Source organism: Henckelia pumila, chromosome 4 (genome assembly GCF_033568475.1).
Source record: "Henckelia pumila isolate YLH828 chromosome 4, ASM3356847v2, whole genome shotgun sequence".
Classification (NCBI taxonomy): domain Eukaryota; kingdom Viridiplantae; phylum Streptophyta; class Magnoliopsida; order Lamiales; family Gesneriaceae; genus Henckelia; species Henckelia pumila.
In genome coordinates this window covers 5,946,141-5,966,235 of record NC_133123.1, presented here as the reverse complement: position 1 = coordinate 5,966,235, position 20,095 = coordinate 5,946,141, and the positions used below count along the sequence as shown (strand labels likewise).

The 20,095-nt window shown below is 34.1% G+C and overlaps 4 protein-coding genes across 7 annotated transcripts; 2 read left to right on the top strand and 2 right to left on the bottom strand.

Annotated features, from left to right (window-relative positions):
• The first annotated feature begins 2,703 nt into the window (after positions 1 to 2,703).
• LOC140866182 (uncharacterized) lies at positions 2,704 to 4,692 on the top strand. Of its 2 annotated transcripts, none has more exons than XM_073271093.1 (2): positions 2,704 to 2,763; positions 3,137 to 4,692. In XM_073271093.1, the coding sequence occupies exons 1-2, from the start codon at positions 2,754 to 2,756 to the stop codon at positions 4,183 to 4,185; spliced, it is 1,059 nt and encodes a 352-aa protein (XP_073127194.1). In that variant the 5' UTR covers positions 2,704 to 2,753; the 3' UTR covers positions 4,186 to 4,692. The 2 variants fall into 2 exon arrangements, with proteins under 2 accessions (XP_073127194.1, XP_073127195.1); XM_073271094.1 differs by having other exon boundaries at positions 2,705 to 2,763; positions 3,263 to 4,692.
• A 2,381-nt stretch (positions 4,693 to 7,073) lies between these two features.
• On the bottom strand, positions 7,074 to 8,631 carry LOC140866248 (uncharacterized). The gene is made up of 3 exons (XM_073271195.1): positions 8,283 to 8,631; positions 7,719 to 8,064; positions 7,074 to 7,626 (listed from the first exon to the last, which is right to left on the bottom strand). Exons 1-3 carry the CDS (start codon positions 8,416 to 8,418, stop codon positions 7,281 to 7,283), a joined length of 828 nt encoding a protein of 275 aa, XP_073127296.1. The 5' UTR covers positions 8,419 to 8,631; the 3' UTR covers positions 7,074 to 7,280.
• A 2,564-nt stretch (positions 8,632 to 11,195) lies between these two features.
• Positions 11,196 to 18,168, bottom strand: LOC140894379 (phosphatidylglycerophosphate phosphatase 1, chloroplastic/mitochondrial). Of its 3 annotated transcripts, none has more exons than XM_073302886.1 (6): positions 17,438 to 18,168; positions 17,278 to 17,355; positions 17,006 to 17,079; positions 16,796 to 16,903; positions 15,383 to 15,475; positions 11,196 to 11,261 (listed from the first exon to the last, which is right to left on the bottom strand). In XM_073302886.1, the coding sequence occupies exons 1-6, from the start codon at positions 18,069 to 18,071 to the stop codon at positions 11,211 to 11,213; spliced, it is 1,038 nt and encodes a 345-aa protein (XP_073158987.1). In that variant the 5' UTR covers positions 18,072 to 18,168; the 3' UTR covers positions 11,196 to 11,210. The 3 variants fall into 3 exon arrangements, with proteins under 3 accessions (XP_073158987.1, XP_073158989.1, XP_073158988.1); XM_073302888.1 differs by lacking the exon at positions 11,196 to 11,261 and adding an exon at positions 14,805 to 14,825; XM_073302887.1 differs by lacking the exon at positions 11,196 to 11,261 and having other exon boundaries at positions 15,205 to 15,475.
• Positions 11,276 to 14,825, top strand: LOC140894378 (taxadiene 5-alpha hydroxylase). The gene is made up of 3 exons (XM_073302885.1): positions 11,276 to 13,615; positions 13,793 to 13,980; positions 14,402 to 14,825. Exons 1-3 carry the CDS (start codon positions 12,649 to 12,651, stop codon positions 14,696 to 14,698), a joined length of 1,452 nt encoding a protein of 483 aa, XP_073158986.1. The 5' UTR covers positions 11,276 to 12,648; the 3' UTR covers positions 14,699 to 14,825.
• Positions 18,169 to 20,095: the final 1,927 nt, after the last annotated feature.

The following is a 20,095-nucleotide window of genomic DNA, read 5'->3' as shown; positions in this document are numbered from 1 at the left end:
ACGTGATAAATTTCAATGTGTCCACACAAATCTTTAATTACTACATAATATCGGTGACTTTGGATACCCGTCAATTGAAAATTAATATTTTGGTAAATTCAGTTTTAAATAATCTTGAACAAAGTATCATTGCTTTAATTAAGATAAAATGTCTTTTTTTAAATAAAAAAAAAAGTGAATAAATGCTTTTATTGAAATACACAAATAACCTTGGATTTGAGTCCCACAACGTGGTGGTACAGCTTGTCCAATTTTACGGTAAATCTCGATTTATCGGTTTTGAATAATCTCGGCATACCGTTTGATATCATGGATGAGACGTATGCGAAATGAATAGAAGTTTTATAAAAACATGATGTAATATGGATAAGTAATACATAAAGGTACTGTTTGGTACATAAGATGAAAGTGAGATGAGACACAAATTTTTACTCATCTCATGTTTCTCTCATTTTTTTGTTAATCCAATGATATCTCATGGCCCGGTATGAGATTAGATGTAGATTTTATGACAAATACCTCTCCACCCATGATATTAATGAAGGATGAGTGTCATATAAGTGACATTGTGTGAAATTGACAATGACAATTAAGAGAATAAACACAATAATCTTACAAAATAAAAAACATACAAAACAACATATTATTTATAACTATGTCTTGCTTATCCATATCTCATCATGTTTTTATTCATTTATCGTACATTTCATCCATGATACCAAACGGTATCCAATATGAGTAATATGTTGTTTTGTATGTTTTTAATTTTGTAGGATTTTTGTGTTTATTATTATAGAATATCTTAGTTGTCCTTATCAATTTCACATATATAACACCCATCCTCCACTAATATCATGGATTGAAAGAAATTTTTCATCAAACCCACATCTAATGTCATATCGGGCCATGAAATGACATTGATTTAACAAAAAAATGAAAGAAAGATGAGATGAGAAAATTTTTATGGATCACCCACTTTCATCCAATGTACCAAACGATATTATAGAGATTAAACATCAACTAAACATTTTGTTTTATTATAATTTTTTTGTTAAGTATTCACATTTATTTGATTTAAAAATAATTGGTCGATGCTATTAAAAATATAAAAGATAATACATATTTCGTCACCACATTATGGTATCGTTTGATACATTTGATGAAAGTGAGATGAAACACAAAATTTTACTCATCTCATGTTTCTCTCATTTTTTTGTTAACTCAATGATATCTCAAGGCCCAGTATAACATTAGATGTATGTTTGATGATAAATATCTCTCAAGCCATGATATTATTGGAGGATGAGTGTCATATAAGTGAAATTGTGTAAAATTGACAATGATAATTAGATAAACACAATAATCCTACAAAATCAAAAACATACAAAACAACATATTATTTATATTTATGTCTTGCTTATCCACATCTCATCATGTTTTTATTTATTTATCGTACATCTCATCCATGATACCAAACGGTATCTATATATACATATTTGATATGATGAACGTCGACCGTAAATATTTATGTGAGCATTGCCGAGACAACGTGATATATTTATATTGAAGTCTTATCTTAAAGATGTACGACTGAAATGAACATGAAATGAACCTATAAAAGTCAAGAAAATTAATTGATGGCAGAAACGTTACACACAGAACAACGAGTTTACATCACATGGTAAGTGTCGGAGCTGATTATATGGAAACGCCACTTACATGAGAGGAGAATAACTAAACAACGCCCCACACATTTCGGGCTTTGAAATATATATATTATATATATATATATATATAATATATAATAGGCTTAAAATGTATATTATAAAGAAATAAATGAGATCATATTTGATATTTATGTTATATGATGTAATTATGATCACTGGAACATATAATTTTTGGAATTGAAAGAAGCGAAGTGTGTATTTGTGAGTGCATCAGCCACTTTATAGGGGGAAAATAGGATATATATATAATAATAATAATAATAATAATAATAATAATAATAATAATAATAATGAGTGAAACGTGGGGATCAAATAATTTGGTTGGCCAACTTGTCAACAAAAGAGCCATCCTCGCCATCTTCTCGTTTTACATCATGCCCTCCTTCATTCCAACCCTACAACATGCCATTCGGTCCCAAATTTAAATTTATGTATGCAATATTAGGTGTTCGAGAGCAAGATTTTTATTCAATCATTTCATAAATAAAATTTTCCATCATATGGATACAAATATTATATATATGTATAATTCGCTCTGAAAGAAATTAAATATTGGACCACGGTTGAAATATAAGTGTTAAACATCATGGACTGAAACCAACTCCACCCAAAAAACTAACTCAAATATCCAAATTCATATATACAACTTCAAAAAAATTAAGCCAACGAGACATTTAGCAATAAGATATGAAGGCAAGCTCTAGTATTATTTTGAAGTTACCCAATATTAATTATAATTAATTACTGTTGACTTCAAATCTTCAATCCATATGTGGCCACACATCGTACATGCCCAAACAAGTAGGAACAAATCCATTAAGCAGGAATTTTCGGCCTGTGTAGACTATCGATAGCCCATGGGCCAGCCATTGTACAGAGCCCCATGTAATAGCCCATCCAAAGTACCCGACTGGACAATGTTTTGACTTCAAAGAGTAATAATTTTTTTTTTAAAAAAAAATCTTTCTTCGCAATCAAACGAATCTGGATCCATTTCGCGTTTCGTATTAATACCGCTGATTGATTATGCTTCCAGGTGATTGTGATTATCAACTAAATGCTCCTGAATCGATTTATTTGTTTCTCGGTTCGTAGCAATTCAGCCTCCGATTTTTATTTTTTCAAAAAAATTTTGTTTGTCAAGTTTAGTTGTTATTGAATTCTCATCTTGCACTGTGAAAATTTGACTTCTTTGATGAAATATATGACAACTAAAACTATGAGCTGACTTGATGGTTTAATGTGATTATTTTTAATGATTCAAATCTCATTCATAGGAAGAAATGCAACCTTTAAAGTTTCAAGGAAATGAGAATAATTTTTATTCTACGTCGGATTTCAACTTCCATTTGATTTTTTGGAGTATTTTTCGGTCATGTAATGTTCATGTTATAATATGTGGTTTTCAGCCATGTGTAGGCGCGGAAACAGATTACTGAACCATTCAAGAAGTGCGGGAAATACTCAGCTTTCAGTTTTTCTTTTGTTTCTGGTTTTGTTAATGGTGTCATTGTTTGTTATGTTTGGGAAAATAGGCTATAGATCCAGTTCAATTCCCGAGCTTCAGAGCCAAAAATGGAATAGCTTTGACTCTTTAGTTCGATTAGATCCCACAGTGGAGTTTAGGAACGGGACCGATTTAATCTGGCAGATACCCAACTCACCCAAGGCAGTTCTTTTCTTGGCTCATGGATGTAATGGCAGAGCAGCGAACTTTTGGGATACGTCCCCCAATTGCCCAACTTGTGTTGGTTTGCCTGAGGAGAGGCTCATAGTGCTTCATGCTTTGGCTAGAAAATTTGCTGTCCTTGCCATATCAAGTAAAGGACGTTGTTGGGCACCTAGGAAGGAAAGATGGATTGCTAAAGATATTATTCAATGGTGGGTGGCTGAGAGAATGCTAGGAAAGCTTCCTTTATTTGCATTAGGTGCATCCTCTGGTGGATATTTTGTTTCTGTGCTTGCCATGGAGGTACGATTCAAAGGTATTTCTTTAATGATTGCTGAAGGCGAGTTTAATCATTTAGATATCACAAAGGACTACCCTGCTACACTTTTTGTGCACATGCCCAAAGATGAAACGAGGAAACAGAGGATTGAGAAGTATATGATGGCTATGAGTGGGATGGGAATTGATGTTACTGAAATTAAGTGCATGGAATTCCCTTTGACCCCTGAATTATTTGCCAACAGAATTCCTGGTATTGAGCAATCGCTGTCAGCAAAATTGTTCAAAGTTTTTCAGGACCGAGGTTTTATCGATGAGAAAGGTTACATGAGGGACGATGGGCGCGCAATACCATGGAAAACTGCTCTCGAGGAGAGAAATATCCTTCTTCCAGATAAATCATTGGTCAATCACATTCAAGAGGAAATGAATCTTGCATTTGCATATCATGAAATGACCAGCATACAGTCTCAGCAAATCTTTGACTGGTTTGAATCTCATAAGAGTTGATGCTCACCTGTCACATTCTGCATTCCTTCTACCTGGGCAAGAATTGTACATGATGTTTCTGTCATGACCTGAAATTGATTCAAGATTGGAGCAACAGAACATCGTTTTATATTTATCTCCTCTATCCAAATTTGTGAGTTGTGCAAGCAGAAGTTTTAACGAGTTTTAGCTTGAAACTGGCCAGTTAGTTTCTGATGCGAAAGTTAGAGACTCCATACATCTTCACATGCTGAGTAGACTTGCTGCCTTGAGACAGAGTCTTGTTGCTCTAACTGTTTGTTAAAATAATTGGTGAAGTAATTTGATCCATCTTCTTAGAAAGTACTAGGAGATATATTTACATTAAATTGTTGACAAATACATTTATTTGTTTCGATTGTACAATCTTTGAATGAATCTCTAATTTCGGCACACCATATCTGCTGTCGTTGGATTTGTATTGTTAGAACTACCTTGCTTACAGTTTGAGCTAAGAGAATGATAATGATAGCTGTAAACAGTGTTTGTATTTTTACGTATGTGTTTATTTGGCGAGGAATAACTTCATATTTTGGCGGATGATTTGTGCCATGCTTTTTCTTAATTTGACAGCAAGCAGTCACTTTACCAATGAAATGGCATCACTCATGTAACTTATGAAGTATTATTGTAATTTTGTTTCTTGTTTTAATCATTTTTTTAAAATGGTGCTTAATACACCAGATGAATGGAGGATCCACTGTAGAAACAACTCCCCCTAATTTTAAACATATAGAGAGATCTTACGGTTGTATAAACACATGCTTGCAAGTGTTCCTAAGCTTGAAATGCTAAAGATGCTTACCGTTAACAAGCTTTACCTCCCCTTATGATCAATGCTGTGGCAGTTGGTGTCATTCTGGACTTGCATGTCATCTGGATATAGATGTGCCACGGAATCCATTGGTTGCTGATCGAAATCTTGTTATTTTATACTCGCCTACAAATTAGATACCAAAAAGTAGACACGGTTTCATATCTGAACGGAAAACTTTTGTTGCCTAGTTGCACAATTAGGACTATGTCTTACCCAAGACCCAAGGTAACCCTTGAGCTCGTCAGGTGGACTGATTTTTAAGAAACCTCTGAACACAGCTTTAGATCAAATATCTTTTAAGTGCTAAAGTTAAATATCCCATAACATATATGAATTCCACTGTCGACGATTATAAGTCCAATCTTTACTTCCACATTCGACAAGGGATAATGTTTGATAATTGGGTAAGGCTGAAGTATGAATGGTGGCACTCTTTCTTTCTTATCTGGCACCACTAAGGACGAAATATGTGTCCGTAGTCATTTGGTCAAGATCTTTATAAGCACAGTAGAAGCTGACATCAGGCTATTGGCCTTTTACTTGCAAGGCATGAAATGCATTGCGTTCAGTGAAAGCTGATTTCTAAATAGTTGCTAAAATATGAGATAACATGCTTGTGAGGAAGAAATCTGCAATCTAGCAGAAAATGAAAGGGAGATAAATATCTGCATGAAGTTTGAATGCCACACGTGTAGCAATATCTATTGGTTCCCATGGTCCCAATTCCATTCATCAATAGTCTTGTATAAACAATTGTGGAGTCTCCTTTCCTTATGCACTGCATCAGTCCCAATAAAAAGAAAAAAAAATGAAGACTGGCATCAATTCTCAATAGCAGTCTAACCATAACTAGGACTTCTGTTCTACATTAACTTGTCTCTACATTAATTAAATATCATCCTTACCCATGCACCCACCTTTATGTTAGAATATACTGAAATACTTTGATAGAAAGATTTGCTGTTTATCGATTGCTGGCCTCATTATTGTATTATCAAGCTGTGAAGGTCTGGTTTTATCTGGTTTGAGGAAATCCCATGACATGCAGAGAGATTTGGATGGTGGAGCTGCAGGCTAAAGCAAGTCAATATAGTCCCAGATGTGAGAGTTAAGCTCCACAATTTATGGTTCTCCACAAGTGAAGCTCCTGTTATTATTTGTGACAGTAACCCCTTATTTTACTTCAAGAATCTTGCATGATGGCTGACACTAGCATTTGCTGCATGACATAAACCATGTAACATTTATTTTCATGTTTCAGCTCAACCGCTTAGATTTGTAGTGTCACTCTGTTTATAATTTAGCCACTATCACCAACTTTATTTTGTAGTTGTATCTGCATTTATTCCTTCCATCAATACCAGTGATAAATATTTGGGCAGCTCTATGATATAATCAATATATTTGATATTTGAACTAGTATTGGCTTATTAATTAATTCAAAGTTAGTATAATTAACAATACTTGAGCTACTCTGAAACCTAATTAATTAATTCAAAGGATGGCGTATTTCTTAATATATAAATTAAGCAAGATTTGAGCTAACATGAAACTAATTCAAATTATGGGTTATTAGTAGGGAAGCCCTAACAATTAGTAAACATTTCATGAGAGAACTTCTCAAGCTTAATTAAATATCATCTCATACGTACAATCATCATGAAAGGAATAATAACAAATTCTTATATGAAGGGCATCATGAATTATTCATGATGCATGTAAAAATTTATATATTGTTACATACATTTGGAAGGTAAGGTCAATTACTTTCTCACCTGTCAATTAATTAATTAATATCTCCCACGCCTGTGATGAATATATGGTTAGCATATTTTTCCACTTTCTTTGTAGATCTTGCAACATCCACCACGTTGCCATGCCTAGTTTAATCTGAATTCATTAAAAAATTACTATGTTCTATATATGCAACTTGTATACTGTAAGAATTCATTTTCTTGCTTTAAAGACTGGAACTGTCTTGAGGACAAATCTGTGTTTCTCAATGTCGTAGAAAAGTAAACGGTTGAATCAGAAATATAGATGAAATATGGAATACAAGCAAACAACTAATATTATTATAATAAGAAAGCATAAGGTCGGTATCCATCTTGATTCTATGACATTACAGTAAAGTAAACAATCTCGTTCTAAAGGACTTCACACAAACAATATTGGAAATGCAGCAAAGAACCAAACCTAACATGACAGAAATAGTGATCCATAACATAAAAGAATTTGAGTGCTTTTCAGATTTTCTTGGTTAAGTTCTAGCCTCGTTAGCCTGCTTGAAGAGCTTTGCCTGAGCTGATGCTGCCTTGTTTGAGCTAAGGGCCGCAATGAAACTATCCCTGACTTGTGTGGTTGAGTAAGGGAACCTGGCGTGTGCCATGGAGTTGAGGAAAGCTGCAGTACCTTCCCTGTAAAGTTCTCCATAGCCATCGGTATGTGTGTTTGAAAGAGCCTGAAGCACATTCATGTTGGGACTAAATCCAGGTACAGTAGGCACACCGAATGTGCCACCAATTGTTCCTCCATTTACTGGTCCGCCAACTGTTCCAAGCCACCCAATTAATCCCCATACCAGTGTCGGGTGATTCCTCCAGAAACTGCAATTTGCGGGTAAAGTGAGTTAAATATTGCCTTTCTTCTGACCCGAAGATATTTTGAATCATATATATTTATTCAAGTGGTTACTTACATGCAAGTAAAAGGTGGAGAGGTTGGACCAAAGGAAAATGGAGGTGACGGAATTGTGACACCGGGAGTGCTTGGAGTCCCCGGGGTGACGATTGGAGGGTTGACGACTGGGGTGGTTGGGGAAGTTCCACTACCTGGTGTCGGAGTCGTTGGGGAAGGGGTTGAGGTGGGAGGGGAGTGGTATCCGCCGCCTCCACTTGGAGTAGATGGACTACTTCGGTGATGTCCGCCGCTCGGTGGGGTACCGCAGTTGGCTGGTGTAGAACCTCCACCGCTGCCGCCACCATGAGAAGGTGTTGGAGTTGCATGGCCACCTCCTGAACCTTGTGATGGAGGGGTGTATGATCCTGTAACACGAAAAACACAGATGATTTCGCCAATGTACTTGAAACACTCGTGTGAATCAGAAAAGGGTTTTTTTTTTTGCATTCAAATGTTAAAACTCACTCCCTTTCATTGTAATTTCTTGATCACTGAAAGTTCTTTCAAGCATGCGTCAAGAAACATGCATCGACGTAATAAATTTAGTTGTGCATGAATGAGCTTATATATGTCTGAGAATGACCTGATATTGGAGGATAGTAGTTTTTCTGATCCTCAAAACTTGCTGCAGACATGACAGGAATATTGAGCAAGCTTTGGGAAAGCAATGCAGCCCACATGAGAAGCAGCATCGCATGCTTACATTTCAACCTCTCCATTTTTTGCAGTCTTAATTTCAAGAAACTAATTCCAATGGGTTTGAAGAAAAATAGAGGAAGAAAGAGTGCTGCTCGGAGATGAGGAAGGATCCAAAGAGGCAGCAGTGTATATAAAGAGTGATCATCAGAGACAGAAGTAAATATAAGCAGGTAAACAAGTATGTGGTTAGTTGTATGTGTTGCAGGCGCATTTAAATCTCCCTAGTACGTACTGTTTTTACTTTTTTTTATTTATCGAAAAAGAATTCTATTCCACTCTCAGAGTGTGTTCTTGGCCTTGCAACTCGAAAACCTTCGCGCGCTTAGTTTCAGCATGATACCTCAAATACTAATCATGATAGTATAAAAATCACACATAAATTTGATCTTCTTTTTTTTTTTTTTCCATTTATTGGGTGGCACTAGGACTCATGAGAACCAGTATACTATTTTTGAATAATAGTAAAGATACCTCAAATATATTGTAATTGTTGCTTACATACATTTACTCAGGATTTTGTATTTAATATATTATGAGATTTTGAGGAATGAAATTATTATATTGATTTTTTGTTTTATCCCAACACCTTGTAAAATGTTGTCAAGTGTTTGCCTAAATGTTTGACTAGTTTTTACCCATTTCACATCCCAACTTTTTTGGGTTAACAGACATCATACTATACGTGGTCCTTGGAGTAGGGTCAATTCAATTTTACCTTATTTAATTAATGTTTAATAGGATAAACAAAATCTGTTAGAAATAGATTAGTAGTAAAAGAATAGATAAAATAATATTAAATATAAAAAAATAAACTATAGTTGGGATGGATGAAAAAAATGTGAATTTATATTTTGGACGGAGGGGGAAACAGGTTTTAATCTTTCATGATTTTCTACCATTTCCATTTGAAAAGTGAATTTTCTTGTTAATGAATGGCATATATCTCGTTTGCACATATATATAAGCTTGTGGCGCATTGCTCAAGCTCGCTCATTTGCTTAATTGCTTGGTTTCTTTCAACACAAATTAGCCTTGTATCCTATTGAACTTGGGACCAGCTCCTTGCGTAAAATATTATATAAAATATAGAATAAAGTCTCTATCTATATATAGAATCTCTAAACTAGTAAACTATGATACGTAAAATATATTATCAAAACCAACTTCAACTTAAGAAAGGTGAAAGCAAATATAGAGAAGAAATTTGCGAAGTCATTCCACAACGTAACATGCATTTCTATTTTCACATACGTAACATGGATAGAATAATAGTCCATTTCTGGCCGATCGAGTCGGAAAAATTAAAATCTTCTCATATCGTTTTGGTTCAATTATCCGTGTATTTTTTTCTTTATTATTATATTGGCCACATGCATCATGATTCATGCATGCATTTCATGGATATCGATTAATTAATTATGAGCGAGCAATTTGATTTGTAATAATAAATACATTTGGTATTTAAAGAACTTGGAATTATAATTCTCAAATTGTTTGGTTTTCAAATGAACTTCCTAATATAATTAATTATGCATTGATAATAACTCATTTAATTAGGGACATGTGGACCACATAAAAAATCTGATTACCTAGTGTGGGTATCAAATGAGGGGCAATTGAACTTTACTACACAGTGATGAAAATAAATTAGGTGTAATGTATGAATTTAATCGGAGTAATGAGCGTGGCAGAGAAGTAGGTGAAGGAGTTGGAAAAAATTATAGAGGCCACATTCAATTCTTATCGTAAATGAATATATATTTTCAATCCTTTGAATTCTGAGCTTTCATCCCTGTCAATGGCCCCTCTTTTGACTACTGTTTTTTGCTTGTGTTACACTGGTCTACATATATAAAAAAAATTGGAGATTCAAAATTTTTTTTGGGTACTATTTGACTTGAAAACGCGTGATGTTTTTAATGAATAATCGCTTATATTCACTTGCAAGTTGCATGCTATTATCCTCCCAATAGAACTTTCACTAAGCTACATGTATAGCGCAGACCATGTCTAATGACCTACAAACATAAGGTCCCGAGCATATGTATAATACATGTACATCAGCGGCTCGTGACAGATACGATGCATATGACATGTATTAAAAAATGGAGAAAAAAATAATATATAAAAGAAATATAATGAGAATCGGGTTTCAAATAAAATTTGTAGTAGAGAAAAATATAATGAAAAGAGAAAAGTTAGAATATAAATTGAGAGACTAAAGGATACTTTTGAAATTATAAAAAAGATTCACCAACTTATAAAATTTAAAATAATAATAAAATTTCACCAACATATTAAAAGTCACTTACTATAAGGAGTTTAAATTTAAATAATAGTGTACACAACATCATCGTGTGTGCATCATATAATATATTGTATATCAATATTATATATTAAATATATGTTTAACATTTATGATAAATTTAAAAATATTTTTGTATATATATATTATTATTTACGTTACTTTCAAAGGATTAATATTTTGGTAATTTTGACAATAAAAATATTTTATAATATTAAACACATCAATATCTTTAAATTTTTTAAAATAAATTAATCCAAACACTTTAAGAGCTTATTTTTTATAAGATCTGAAAGTTATAAACTCTTAAAATAACTTATAAGCTCATAGAACTTATAAGTTGTTTTATATCATGAGAAAAGTAATAGCAGCTGAACAAAAACTAATATTTTTTAATAAGTGGAGTCGAGTAAAACATTTGTCTCATCAAATTAAAGAAGATTTGACGAGAGTTTTTATCATAATAATAATAATAATAATAATAATAATAATAATGGTGTGTACAAATTATTGCGAATAATAGGATCCAATCAGTGGATTAAGTTGAGCTTGTAAAATCTGACAAGAAAAAGGTGGAGATGTAACTTTTACCAGTTGGGAAGCCAACCACCAAAGTAAAGATGATGATAACACATAAAATACTAATTTTGATAATGGAAAGATATAATGTGTTTTGTTTTGAGACAAATCTTATAAACTTACATAAAATAAATCTAATATATATGCAAATAAAGTATGACCAAATACCAACCAACAGAGCATGTGTTACTGTTGGTATGTCTCTGGTTGGGCGACTAAATCACCGACATGTGAAGCGGGCTGTATTAATGAAATATAATCTAAACATTTTGGTAAGATTCACTAATCTTTAGAGATTTCAGCATTATTCCAACCCTGAAGTAGAATTTGACCATTTTATTTATTATAATAATTATTATTATTATCGATTTATTCCCAAACATTTAAAATGAAAAAATATACTCTTATTTGACACAAATTCTACAAAGATTATAAATTGTTATATCTCCATATACTTTAATCTATTATTTTTATATCATATTTTTTTATCATATCTACGAGCCAAACGATACCAACAGATTAAGCCCAAATTATTGATTTTTTTGATAAATTAAGTTCTAATAAATTGTATCTAATTTTCGGCAAAATTTTTCAATCCGGACCGTCAACAATGCTGTCCACATCCCATGCAGATCCACTACATATGCATGATTGTTTTAATAACATATCTTGCAGTGTCTTCGCACAAAGTACCCGACACTTTATTCGACACCCAAGTCCTATCATTTTTATTTTATGTTTTCGTAAAGAAGAAAAGGAATCAAAATTTCACATCTACATGTTTAATATTTGAAAAATGCTACATGTAAATGTTCAATTACACATTCGGTTACACTTTACTTTTTAAGTCCCACAAATATCTCAATGAAGAGATTTTTCCATTAGTTAATGTATATGAGATAATTTTGTAATTTAAAAAATAACGTGTAACAGTATGTGTAACTTAACGTGTACATGTAACATAACTCATTTTATTTTACTTCCTAAAAATGAAATCACCCAAATTAAAATAATTCAGAACCCTTATGTATTAGTTATTCCTTCTTCAAATCTTGACTATAATCACATCAGTGTGTAAAGATTCGAGTTCCATCTAAATTAATTATAAGAAAAACCAGATCTCTAGGGATACCCTTGTGATCACGAATTTAATCACTATTTGGATGTGCTGTCCAAATAATTTATTTTATTCTTCAATTTTCAACCCTTGTTCAGACAAAATTAATAATAATATTCTATTACAGATTTCTCATGCATAGCATATATAAACAAGATTACCAGCAGCATTAACCATAGTCCAAACGCTAATTCAGAGCACAAATTAAAGGGAAAAAACAATCTGAATCTTTCGCCCTCAATCTTATTCATGTCTTTTTCATTCATGAATTTTGTTACTTCTCCATTGTTTTTAGTTAATTTTCCCATCATTTTAGCCCTTTTCTTGATACGATATAACTGGACCAAGCACAAAAGCAGGAAGCTTCCTCCAGGCCAAATGGGATGGCCCTGGATTGGTGAAACCTTAGATTTCTACAAAGCACAAAGGAAGAACCAACTATACGAAGATTTTGTTGGACCCCGGATCCGAAAATATGGGAAAACATTCAAAACAAGGCTTATGGGATACCCTACAGTTGTGGTTAATGGAGCAGAAGCCAATAAGTTTTTTCTGTCAAACGAGTTCAAGTTAGTTATAAGCTCGTGGCCTGCTTCATCAGTGCAGCTAATGGGAACGAATTCGATCATGGAAAAGCAAGGGGAGAAGCATCATTTTCTGCATGGGATCGTGGCCAAAAGTCTCAATTCTTCTGGTCTGGAATCTCTGGTGCCAAAAATATGCAGGATGGTTAAAATTCACTTTGAAAAATACTGGGATGGTGGCAAAGAAACCATCAGTCTTTACAATTTGACAAAAGTTTTGACATTTTCAATTGTGTTGAAATGTTTTCTTGGAATTGAGGTGAAACCAGGGATGTTGGAGATTTTCGAAAGGGTATTAGAAGGTGTGTTTGCTGCACCTATTAATGTTCCAGGATCGAAGTTCTCAAGGGCTAAGAAAGCACGCAAGGATATAGAGAAGATGTTGGTTGATGTTATTCGGAAGAAGAGATTTGATATGGAACTGGAGGGAGAGAGGGGGGCAGCAGAGGAAGAAGATAATCTACTTTCTGGATTAGTTGCAGAACTTATTCATGGCGGGATAAGTGAATCAGAAGTGTTGGATAATATAGTTTTGCTTGTATTTGCAGCACATGACACCACGTCTTTTGCCATTGCCATGACATTTAGGATGTTGGCTCTTCATCCAACTTGCTACTCTTACCTTCTTAAAGGTATCTTTTAGGTTCAAAAAATACTATGGTAAAACTTACAAATACTTTATTCATAGTAGATTCAGATAACTCAAGCTATCTGCAGCATAAGTGCCACGTTGTGAATACTGAAAACAATCTAATTTTTGTCATTTAGTCAACTAACATGTTCTGTTTCTCTTATCATATATATGTTAGAACATGATGAGATTTTGAGAAGCAAAAATGGGGATGAAACATTAACATATGAAGATACGAAGAAGATGACATATACCTGGCAAGTAGCAAGGGAGAGTATGAGGATTTTCCCTCCCATTTTCGGATCTTTCAGAAAGGCAATTGATGATATTGAATATGAAGGCTTCACAATTCCAAGAGGATGGAAGGTAAAAAGCTTTTAAATAGATGCTGGAGTGTGGAGATACAACCTCCTATAATACAATATTAAAGGAAATACTACGCCAGGAGTAACTACATTATATTTGATCGAATTTGGATTCTCATAAGTAACCTTAAACTAAAGAAAATAAACAGAAAGGAAGGTTAAATCTGCAAAATCACACGTTTTTGTTTTAGTTAAGATGATTAGTTCGGTAAGAAATCCCCATCGACAAGTTCATTTAATCAAGAAACTTATGAACTCTGAGATCTCTGAGGCAGACATTAAGTGATCAACGATTAACATAAGTAAAACTAGGGATCTGGAAGAGTTGTTTATTCTTAATTATAGAAGGCCCTAAAGTTAAATTGACTAGCACAATATTTAAGGTCTGTGCATTTAAACCATATTGCTATCCTTTGATACAGGTGCTTTGGACTACATATGGAACACATCACAATGCAAAGTATTTCAAAGATCCTTTGAGTTTTAATCCAAGTAGATTCGAAGAGCCAATTCAACCATATGCCTTTGTACCATTCGGAGGAGGACCTAGACTATGCGCAGGATACCAGTTGGCAAAGTTAAATATCCTCATATTTGTGCACTATGTAGTAACACGTTATGACTGGTCCTTGGTAAATCCTGATGAGCCAATTGCTAGTGATCCACTTCCATTCCCTTCTCAAGGAATGCCCATCAAGATTTCTCCCAAATTGCCATGAACCCAATATTGTTCGAAATATGTACTCAAATCATCTTTGAAGTCATATTATATATAAGTCTTCTTACATAATGACTAATGTCTGGACACATACAAGACATGTTTATGACAAACATGGCGCATTAGTCCTGACAGACAAGCAACAGAATAATTATATAAAAAGTAATACGTCACTTTAGTCCTCTCGCACATTCTAAAGTTGAAGTCTATTTCTGACAACTAGCATTTAACATTTCAACCTAGTTTTCTCCAAAGCACATCATGTCATCGTGTAATCCAGATAATACTGAACTTAGACTTGGCATGATGAGAGATCGCGAGTCACAAGTTCAATGTTACTTGCAAGTATGGACACATGATGACTGAATGCTATGCAAAAAGAAAAATATATAAAATGAAATTTATCATTAAGAAATGTAATATAGTAAGCTAGATTGCTCACATTTGCACCTAATTTCTTTTAAGAATAATTGTAAAGAGACCAGAAAGAGCTATGGTGTGACAGAATACTGAACGAGATCCATAAATATATTTCTCACAAGGTATTGTGTGCAAGGCAATGTCACATACAGTTTGTTCTTAATCTGCTTCAAGATATCTTGAATAAACAGTAAGAGCAAATAAATAAAGAAAGATTTGTGTTCCTAAGTAACAAAAACATGTATCAGAGTGGTTTATCACTTACACACTTCGTCGGTTCGGTAAGAAGCCTATGAGTGATTGGCTTCAAGCCTTTCTCAGACCATCTCTTAACAATAGCCACTTCAAGCAGCCTCACCTGTCAGACATTGGTTCTATCAGTCAAGGTTCTGCGAAAAAGGTATTGCATAAAGCTGGAAAGAAGTAATGCATGAGGAGAGATGCAGATGACTATTTAAAAAGCCAAGACTCAGGCTTGTATCCATATTCAAAATTACCACCTGATTTTGCCAGTTGTATCAGTCAAGATACTAAGTAACAGAGAACAAATTGGGAAAAAAACATATAAAATGAACCGATCTTTACAATTACTGCTTTAATTTATTGAAGGACACTTTTCATTTTTAGGACACTATATACAAGAAGCAATTTAACAGAAACAGATTCACATTGTCTCCTTGTAAAACTACAGCCACTGCAGTGATAACGTTTAAGGGGAAAACAAAGAGAATAAACTAAGGCACCATGGCAAGGGAGTCATTTAGCAAAAAAGAATGCAAGAAGTGATTTCTTAATGCTTAGAACTATATTTGTGCAGCCTGCATCACAACTTGAACTCATATTCTTTTGAATTCTTTTACTGCATGGCAACTAGTCATGGGGAAGCTCAAGCATCGACCAAGTAAATTTCATAAGATTGAAGTACAATATTTCCATCAGCTAAAATGATAACATCTACGGAATCATTTCTATCTGAAGTGAAAATCCAACAACCTAAACAACAGGAATGAGTACCGTAAACATCTCCCAACTTCTCCCAAAAATAACAATTCTAACGGGGTGTATCATATTGGCACCGATAAAACCAACTTACACTCCTATCGATTTAAACTCTCACTTCTCACTACTCACCACTCACTCCCCTGCATATTTTATCTTTGAGGAAATTATAACCATACACATCAGCCACTATATTTGACAAAATCAACTACTCATCCCACTTTTCCGTAACACAATGATCGCATTTTCTTCCAGTTTCATGTACCATAATGTTTGTCCCCAATAAACATCTCTATTCACTTGTGCTTAAATTTTGTTTTAAATAGCAAGGATCATATGCAAGGTTGGCGTGATTTGAAATATGGAGGTTGTAAACACCATCACAGCCAATAAATTATTGTTCACTGACATCAAACTTCAATCGTAGACTTTCATTTGAGATACTAATGATACCTAACAAGAAGTGGGACTTAACTCTGCTGTAATCTATTCCAATATCCAGTACATTGTAAATTATCGATATCCAGAAGCTAAAAACACTCTACTTTCCACTACATAAGCATCTCTCTCATAGGCATTCAGCGTGAATGAGTTCTGAATCAAATCGTTTTATGCTTGAAATCATTAAATTTGCTGAAATTAAGATTCTTGGGAGATAAAATAAGTTCATTTGACCAACCTGCCTCACAATCAAAGGCTCTTCTGTATGACTCAATGGTTCAGTCAGTATCGTGAAGAGACCATGTCTGTTTCCAAAGACAATATCAGTGAAGGGCCGGTCACCCACCTGTCCTTCAGATAATTAATACACTTGATGTCGTGAAATCCCAAGAGAGAAAGAATAGCAGAAGATTAACTAAATCAATTGGACACAAATCAAGGATCTCACCATGATAAGTTTTGATGACTCACAACCAAAGTTCTGTTCGATTTCATCAGCATTTCCACCTGGCTTCTTTCCCCCTGTGTTAATGTAAACATAAGTTTGATATCCAAATATCGTTGTCATCCATGGGAACCATTTGATTTCCTGATTAAATTCAAGAGTGGCTAAGTAGATGCATGGAAACCATTTGACTTCCTGATTAAATTCAAGAGTGGCTAAGTAGATGCATTTTAGAACAGCATCGCAGGCTTCAAAAGGAAAAGGGAAACACATACCGTGCCTTATTACTTTGATTCCGATAGCGTCCTCGAGGGCTTTAGCTTTTCTACCATCAGGATCATACTCATGCAATCCTAAAATTTCGTACTCTAAATATTTCATTCAATTAAAAGAATAGACTTGTAACGACAAATTTTAGAAGGTTTCTAAAAGTACCAGCAGAGTTACTGAACACCGCAATATTATCTCCGAACAAGAATTTACACTGTTCTATGGATGATGCAAGTGGTTCCCACAAGCTTAAAGAGTAAGGAACAGTGATAGTGTTATCCTTATCAAAGACCACGCCTTTAAACCCACTGTTTTTCAGCTCAGCCCAATCAATATACCTTATATCAGGTACACTAGCATGCGGCATCACCAAGTGCCGGTATTTGGATAAAATCCCCACGGAACACGTAATCCCTTCCAAATTAATCCTCTGCCCCAATGCAGCCTTGAAATCCGCCCACCACATGATCGATGGAATGCCCCAATCTATCACAGACCCTATCTCTTCTTCACCTTCTTCAAACTGAGGCTCCTGGATTTCAAACGAAGAGTAAAACTCTTGAAAAAGCTTGTGCTTTTCTTGATCCAAGTAATTCGTGTTCTCCGAGTAATAACGATTGCGCTTCTTCTCTTGCTCCTTGCTGCAGCTGTTTGTGGCAGCGAGAGTGAGTAAGCTACAGTTTTTGCACTGTATTTTCCTGGGTTTGGAATCCAGTGTCACCTTGCTGTGAAAAGGGAGATGTTTCGGGAGAGGATAGTCATAGCATGCCTGCCATGAACCAATCGAAATGGAGTGCATATTCAATTCAACATTGATTATCAGACTTTTTTATGCATTTGGTAAACAATCATAATTGTTGCGAATATTTCGTAAAGTTGGGCAAATTAGGGATTCTAATTTGTCCGTTTCTTTGAAGATTCTGAGCCTTCCAACTTCCGACGCGAAATCTTTTTATTTCGTTGGGCTTTATTTTGTTGGGCTTCACTATCTTGGGCCTTGATTGACAGTTTTAAATTTTGTAGATCCAAGTAAAAATAAGAAATTATTTATTCAACTCAAAATGATACATTTTAAATTCATTTTAACTTATTATTATACTAAAATTCCAAAGTTATGAGAATTATTATCATTGCTGGCTCACAGAGCACGCCTAGTCACCGAGATTTTTTTTATTATTACTAGTGATCAAAAAAATGCATGACACAACTTTGCTTCTCCTAAAACATCTATAAATAGATGTGTCTATCTTATATCGAGGGTACATTCTCATTTTTTCTCTTTTAACTTGAGCTTTCTTATTTTGAGAGATTATCATTGTGCTCTTTGGTGACTTGAGCGTCGGAGTGCCTACGTCGAGAAACCGCCCAACGCCTCTAACGTTTGTTTGTGACGCAGGTGACGATCCACGAAGTTTCAGCTTACACTGCAAGATTCACCTTACGTTACAGGGTTCAACGCTACGTGTTTACCTTACGCTACAGGGTTCACTCTACGCTACGTGTTTACCTTACGTTGCGAGGTTCACTCTACGCTACGTGTTCACCTTACGCTACGTGAGAACTCTACGTTGCAATGGTTCACTATATGCTACGTGTTTACCTTACGTTGCGAGGTTCACTCTACGCTACGTGTTCACCTTACGCTATGTGAGTGCTCTACGTTGCAAGGTTCCGACTACAGACCTTACGTACCAGTATTTGTATTTTTTTGGCTACATCAATTTTTTTAGAGTATAGATCATCCATTACGACGAAACTTGTAAGGTCTTCACAAAATTTCACCGAAATTCATTTTTTTGTGAAGAAAAAGTTGAGAAATGTTTTTTAAAAGCTCTTCCAAATACTACCTAATCCGTGAGCTACAATAATTGAAAATCAAGGTGAAAAACGATTGCTAATCTATTCCAAATTTGAAAATTTAGAGAGAGCTTCTCGAGCTACAGAATGTGCTACCGTATTTTTCATATGTTGTATGGTTTAAAAAGTTTGGTTATCAAAGAGTGATCGAAACTCCAATGCTATAGCACAAGAAGGTCATAAGTATCATACATGGTAAATTATTATCTGAACCGTCTATAAAAAAATCGAAAAGATGCAAACATTTGTAAAACTATGGTACATATGAAAATTTATCTCAAAACGAATTGTTGTCAACTCCACTCCTTTCATCGAATCTTGATTCCTAATAACATTAGCCTTGTATTATTATTTTTGAAACTTATCAATTTCTTAATTTTTTTAATGAAATTTATCAAATATTACAAAAGAACAAGTGATCGTCCCTATCATTAATATTTATTTCAGTTATTAAGCTTGTATATTATCTCATATAATTAAGCAATTCAATCATTATAAAAGTACACGTGTGCTTATTAATTGTATTTTTTTTTCCCATTTGGGTTAAGCATTGGAAAATATTGGATTACGAAATCCAGCTTTCTTTTGTTGGAAGTTGCGGATGGCGATTGGCGATTGGCGATTGCATCCCAAATAACAATTAAAAAAAGGAACTAATTGCTTGTGTCAATTAATTTTTATACGAGTTGCTCGGAAAAAAGTGTTCGACTGTTAAAGTTTTAAAATCAATTATTTGGAAACTCGATTATTGAGAAATCGTAATGCGATCTCTACTTTTCTTATTTCATTTTTTTAATAGATTTACGAAATATAATTTTTAGAAAAAAATTAGTATAAAACTTTCGTATTGTAAAAAAATTAACGGTAGTTTAAAAAATTAAATAAAAAATAAATACTAAGGAAGTTATGGAAATGTTAAAAAACTTGAAGTTTTATAATATAGTATGTCGTGAATATGATTTACTT